This window comes from Athene cunicularia, assembly GCF_003259725.1.
Source record: "Athene cunicularia isolate RWA chromosome 26 unlocalized genomic scaffold, athCun1 chr26_part1, whole genome shotgun sequence".
NCBI classification, from domain to species: Eukaryota; Metazoa; Chordata; class Aves; order Strigiformes; family Strigidae; genus Athene; species Athene cunicularia.
Window position 1 is genome coordinate 3,610,102 of NW_020799136.1, and position 6,587 is coordinate 3,616,688.

The 6,587-nt window shown below is 49.4% G+C and overlaps 1 protein-coding gene and 1 long non-coding RNA gene across 2 annotated transcripts; both read left to right on the top strand.

Annotated features, from left to right (window-relative positions):
- The first annotated feature begins 22 nt into the window (after positions 1-22).
- LOC113488899 lies at positions 23-2,069 on the top strand. The gene is made up of 2 exons (XM_026864289.1): positions 23-890; positions 1,218-2,069. Exons 1-2 carry the CDS (start codon positions 388-390, stop codon positions 1,636-1,638), a joined length of 924 nt encoding a protein of 307 aa, XP_026720090.1. The 5' UTR covers positions 23-387; the 3' UTR covers positions 1,639-2,069.
- Positions 2,070-4,476: 2,407 nt separating this feature from the next.
- LOC113488903 lies at positions 4,477-5,833 on the top strand. The gene is made up of 4 exons (XR_003399987.1): positions 4,477-4,818; positions 5,234-5,359; positions 5,575-5,621; positions 5,723-5,833. It is a non-coding gene; the product is annotated as an uncharacterized LOC113488903 (long non-coding RNA).
- The last annotated feature ends 754 nt before the right edge of the window (positions 5,834-6,587 follow it).

Below are 6,587 nucleotides of genomic sequence, written 5' to 3' on the forward strand. Positions count from 1 at the left end.
TTTTTTTTTTTTTTTTTTTTTTTTTTTTTCTCTCTCTCCATTCTCTGTCTCGCTCCTGCAGGCTAGCGCTGCTTTTTTTCTTTTCCAGTTCTTCATCCTGATTGGCATCGGTCCCTTTTCTCCCGCAACTTCTCTGGCCTTTTCCCACACGTTCTTTTCTTCTCTGTGCCTGCACGTGCCCCTATGTGTCCCTGACTGCATATTGTCCTCCCCCCTTCTCTACCTCTCTCTGTCTTGCTCACTGAAACCCACCCCCCTCATTCTGTATCTCCCTTTCTCCTTCCTCCACCCTCTTCACCTCGCCCTCTCAGACCCTGTGTGCTGCTCCCTGTCTCCACTATTGATTGCTTCATCTCTCTGTCTTGTTCTCTCTTCCTGTCTTTTCTCATGCTCCACCCCTCTATCATTCTCTCTGTTGCTCTTGTTGGTTCCAGGCTAGCATCCTGCTCCCTTCTGCAGTCGTCTCCTGCTGTCTGGCTCCCTGTCCCTCACATCTCTTCTAGATGCCTCTGTCCTGCCTCTTTCTTGATCCCTCTGGCCTGCTCCCCTTTGCTGGCTTGGCACTCTTTCTCCACCTCTCTGTCTCGGTCCTGTCTGTCTCCTCATCTCTTGGTTGCTACTGTTTCTTTCTCCATCAGTGTCTCACTGCCTGTCCCTTTTCTCTTCTCCCTGTCCTCCATTGTCTCCCTAACTTTTTGCCATTGTTTCTTGCTATATCCCCCTGCCCCGGTCAGTGTCCAGTTATTTCTTGTGTTGTGCTCCCTTTTTTCAAATTCTGCAGCCCAGCCATGGTTTTATTCTCTCCCTTTATTTGTCCTGATCTGTGTGTGTTTTTCTTTCACTTCCTCAACCACTCCAGCTTGTTCTGTACTTTTGTATCACTCTCACTCCTCAGTCCATCTCTGTATCGATCCATCTGTTCTGCTCCTCGGTTACCAGTTTCTCTCTCTCTCTTCTGTCCTAGTGCGTGATCGAGTGAGGTTCCATGTCTATCAGGCCTCATCTTGTAAGAGCTGTGAGATGCCTACACATTCTCTTAAGTAGACAACAGCCATGCAACTGGAGCTGCTATAGAAGAGGAAGGGAGAAGACAAAGAGAAGGAAGAGTCTGACCTGTCAAATTCTCCTGGCAGGGCTGAGAGCTGCGGTAAGTCCCGAGTGCTCAGGGCCCTCTCATCCCTCTTGTGTGTCCTGGTCCCTCCCTTTCTCCTAGACTCCTCTCTTTCTTATGCTGCTCAACATTTTTGCTCACCTATATCTTCCGTCTTGCTTGGAGCAGCTCCCTGTTCCCATCTTGTAGGTCCTCCCTCTCTCTGCCCTGTACCCTGCTGCTGTTGTTGCCTTTCTCCATCCATCTCTGTCCAGCTCCCTGTCCCTATTAATTCCTTCCTCATCTTCCTGCACCCACTGCTATTCCTTGTGATCTCCATCTCTCTCTGTTCAGCTCCCTGTCCCCAGTTTTTCATTCCTACCTCTCTCCCTCATAGCCTGTCTGGCCTTTTTCCTCGGTGTCTTTCTCTCTGGCTGACTCCCTTCTGCTATTTTTTATTTCCTCCCTATCCTCCATCTTGTTGCCCATCACTCTTTTGTCTTGTCTCTCCATGTCTCTCTGTCTGTCTTCCAGTCACTGTTCTTTAATTCCTCCCTCTTCCCTGTAGCTTGCTACTATTTTTTTCCCCATTCGCCATCATTCTCTGTCTGGTGCCCTGTCCCTATTTATCAATTAGTCCCTCTCTGCCTTATGGTCTGTTTATTTCCCCATTTAATTTTTGACTCTCTCTGTCTGGCTCCTTGTCCCTGGTTTGTTAATTCCTTCCTCTGTGCCCCATACCCCATGTGATCTTTTCTTTTTTGTGGTCTGTTTCTGGCTGGCGCTCTGTTACTATTCAGTAATTCCTTTCTTGACATCCCATAGTCTGTTGTTATTGTCTTTTCTCCATCTCACTGTCTCTGTTTCCCCTGTTTTAGAATTCCCCCCTTCTTTCTGTATGCATCAGTTTTAGTTTTTGGCTCCAGGTCTCTTCCTTTCTGGGTCGCTGTCCCTGTTTCCTAATTCTTCCTTCTGTGCCCTGTAATACATAGTGAGACAGGGAGTCTAAACAATCTTAGATTGATGGTGCAAGGCCTGCGCAAAAACAAGGGGAGGCGTATGGGACTGTTCGAAAAAGACATACCAAGTACTGATAATGTTGCTAGGCGATTAACTCCTAGCCCAAAGAGAAGTCCCTCCTAGTCTTTGAAAAACAGACAACCCCAAAACATTGGCCTGGAAGAAAGCCAGAGAACAACTGAGGCTGCGCAGAGCAACAGGGAGAAAAGTTCATCAGCGAAGAAGAGGAGGAAACCTGATTACCATGAGAAGCGAGGGGAGGCAGGGGTAGACTATGTATATGTATAAGCATTTTATGAATATGCACTGTTTTGTAACATATAAGCCGGACGAGAGCTGCAAATGATGCGCATGCTTGTGGTGGAGCGATCCCCCATGTGCCCAGCGCTGAATAAACATACCCACTTTATAACCCCAAACGTTATAGAGTGATTTCTCCGCAGAACACATAGCTACGTGGTTTGTTTTGTGTTCCTCCCCTGCCCTTTCCCTCCATTGTTTGCTGTCCTGACTCCCCATCACTGTTGCTTTTTCCTGTTCTTTGTAGGTTTCTTGTCTTTCGCCATCTTTCTTGGTCTAGGTCCCTGCTGCTTTTGTTATTCCTCTATGTCTGTTGTGCTGCCTATACCAGGTTTTTTTTCCTGCATGTCTGTCCTGCTCCTCATCCTTCTTTGTTGGTCTCTGTTCTGCGCCGCCTTCCTCTTTCTGCTGCCTTTTTTATTCTTTCCCTGCTGCTTTTTTCTCCATATCTGTGTCGGGCTCCCTGTCCCCATCCTCTCACCACCCTATGCCTTGCCTTCTTGTTTTCTCACTACCCCCATACTGGCCAGCCAGTTGCTCCTTTTCTCATCTTGTGTCCTGCATCCTGCTTCTCATTTTTGGCAGTCTCCAGCTCTGCCCAGCAGCCTGTTGCTCCAGGTGCTGACTGACTGTTCCCAGCTGGACTGAGGAGCATGGCTCTGGGAACAAGTGCCAAGATGTGCCAGGGGTAGGGGCAGCATTAGGGGCCCTGAGCCCCACAGCAGACTCACTCTCTTCTGGGACTTATTCTGTGTGTGTCTGAATAAACAGTTGCTGGCTGCCTTTTGTGCTTCCTTTGCTCCAGGTGAGGGGCTGGGAGGGAGCCCAGGGCAGGGGTGATGATGCTCTGTGGGGGTGGGTGATAGCCTCCAGCTGTGGGCTGGAGCTGGAGGGGCCCAGGTGTGGGCAGTGAGGCTGATGGCAGTGGCCCCACCCTATAAAGGGGTTACTCCAGGTGGAGGGGTGGGTGCTTCTGTTGAAAACGGGGAAGCCTTCAGAGAGATAGGTGTGAACCAAGGGAGGAGCAGCAGCGCAGTTGCTGGGCGTTGCCTGCACCGAGGGAGAAGGTGAGTGGAGCTGTGTAATCAACTGGCAACTCCTGGGGAAGGAGGTCATGGAGAGGATGGTGGTGCCTTCAGGGTGGCACTGCTCAGTGTTGGACCTGGTGGCAGGGGCTGCCCAGAGCCGGTGCTGGGGCTTCTATTCACTCTCAGATAACCTTTCCTGATGCCAAGTTTAATCTCCAGAACACTCATGTTGTTCTCTATGCTAGCTAGGATCCCTCTGTTTAGTTCCTGGTCCCCTGAGGACATCTGTAACTTGTTTAGATCCCTTCTAGATGACTGGATCACGTCCTTGAGAATTATTTGGGCCGTGCTGCTTGTCAGAACCCCTCTGATAATGTCACAACGCCTCCCGAGGTCTCGGGTATTCACTGCAGTATGCTTTTAGCACCCTAACCCCCCTTTGAACTTTTTTTGTCACAGTTGCACTGCTCCTAATATCTCCATTTCCAAAGAGGAGCATTGTTTTGTTGTCTATGTCATCTAGAATGCCTGTCAAGACATTCCTTGTGCTCCATGGAATTTTGGTAGCGTTTTGCCTCTCTTCTGATGTCTCTTATTCGTCGTGTAGTTTGTGTTTTCTGTGTCCTAGAGCTTCCTTAGGTCACAACATTCTCATCACTCTTTGCGCTGAAGTAGCACAGCGTGCGCTTCGGGAACCATTGCTAGGGTGTTGAACGTCTCTAGTCATCAGCACAGTGCTGGTCAGGTGCTTCTTTTATCGCATTATGAAGACGAAGGCATGGATAGGTCTCGGAAGTTTCAGGTAGGTCTGCTTTAGCAGCACCTCTCCAGGCTGTGTTAACATCTCCGATCTTGAGCGGTCCATCTTTGCCAAGACCTTTTATGGGAGCTTTTCCCTGCATCCTTACATGCTTTGATCTTCAAGTAGGGCGTCTCGTGCATGACTCATCTCTGTTTTTGTCTCAGGCCGCAGCATTCGGCTCTTCTCTGCCTGCCACGGATTCCTCCTCCCAGTCTTCTCATCCGGTAGCATCTCCGGTCAAGGAGTCATTCTTAGAGAGCTTGTTTTAATGTTTTGGTTTCAGCGTTTGTCTTTGTGTGCAGTGTTGGTCTGTGCCCGTTTGTGTCTGGGTTGGAGCTGCTCTGCCTGGAGACACAGAGCAATAGTCCACAAAAGAATAGCAATAAGAATCTAAGGCTAATGGGGTGATAAGTATAGACTTTGTAGGGAGAGGACATACAGCCCATTTCAGGGCAAGCAGCCATATACGCAGGAGGCGTGTGAGTTTTCTCCGTAGCGTTTTGCAGAGACGCCAGAGATGACTGGGCTGTGTTTAACGGCAGGTCACAGTGAGAATCTAGATGGTATACTTAAAGGAGGTTGTTGGAGAATGGCTTGCAGAACAAGGCCATGGTTCTGTGCAGGAGCTGATTACAGCCATCTGAAGTAAACAAAGGAAAAAACCCAGGGTACAGTTATGCTAACAAGGAAGGAGATTCAAGGACTGTTATGTTAACAAGAGAAACTGAGGTACACAACAGCCTTGAGTATGATGGTAAACAACCTTGAGAAAGAAAGCAAGCCAGAAGAAGGAGGATGTTGTGACATGCCTGAAGTGCCATGGGGGGCTGGGATATTATAATGTAGCCTTTTGGATATATCCAATAGATTTATGATTAGTGTGCATAATTATAGTTAGTACTTATATAAGGTGTGATTTCTTTCAATAAAGTTGAAGCTTGCTCTATCATTCATATTGAATTGACTGCTTGCTTCCTCCGTCCACTGCAGGAGGCCTCTAGAATTGTTTAACCATCACTCGGCATCCAGGTGACTCGTTTGATACCGGTTTTGCAGGTGCAGAGGGGGGAACCGCACCCCAAAGGAGGACGGAGGAGACGAGCGGAACGCCGTAAGAAGGTATGTTGACATGCGGTGTTGGAGGGAAGACACAACAGACAGTTACACAAGTAGCCTACAAGCGTGTTTTATTACAAAGGTGTGAAGCTAGATAGCGGCACCGGCAGCGAGGCAAGTGAGGCGAGATACGAGCAGCGCATTCAAGCAGCAGTTATTTTTCAGGAGTCGTATTGTTGGTGAAGTTAGAAGTATCCCTTGTTATTTGTGTGTTTCAGGCAGTACACGAGCCTCTACAGGGGAAACTGTGAACAGCAGAGGCAATGTGGGTGAGCGCACCAGGTAAAGGAGTGGGAGAGGGTTATCGCTGCAGTCCGGCTGTAGTTTTGGGTAGTATCCCCCCAAGCGTTACTTTGGTTTTTGCAGGTGACGGATGTAGCTTTGTAAGGGCGAAGCCACACACTGGAGGAGCCGTCTGAGGCGAGGTGACATCTGCCAGGTCCGCATCTGATCATCGAGTATCCCACGGCATCTAAGCAAAGCAGGCAGCCTTTGGAATCAGATGAGCATTTGAGGTGAGGCGGGGCGGTAGCGAGGAGGAGTTAGGGGCGGGTGACTCGTCAGAAGCACAATGGCAATTTTGCTTCCCTCGGTATCTTAGGTACCACAAGTGACGACGGTGGCAGCGTTGACTCCGGAGCGAGTAGGAGAGAGGCGCTTTTGAGGGGGGTGTCGCCGAAGAGGTTGGCATCGGCTGGCGCGACGCCAACGGGTCACACAGTTTGCAGGCGTCTTGCAGAAGACACACAGGAAGCCTGAGACTCGGAAACATCCCAGTCGGCCCATGCGGTTGTTGCGGAAGATGGCTCTGAAAAGCTAAGTTGAGGGTCAAGGGTAGGAAGGGACAGCGTTGGGAGTCACAGGGAGGACTCTTCAAGTTAGTGTTGGGGAGAGGGCCATCCAGGAACAGAGCCCTTTGCGCCCATAAGGGGGTCGAGTTACTTTTGCTGAAAACTGGACTATCATGTGCCGGGCAGGGCAGTTCCAGCCTGTGTCTGTGTCATCGTGTACTTTGTGTCTTCTGTATTCTGTATCTTATAGCACACCGTCCTCAGGTCTTGATGTCTTCATAGGTCTTTGTGATCAGCAGGCATCTTGATAGCCTTCCTGAGAGTCTTGAGCACTTCGCCTCATCAGCATAGCACCCGCGGAGCCCTTCTTGTCTTGCAAATAAAATCTGAGGCGTGGATCCATCCATTGTATATTGTATTGAGGATGTTCTTGAGTAGTC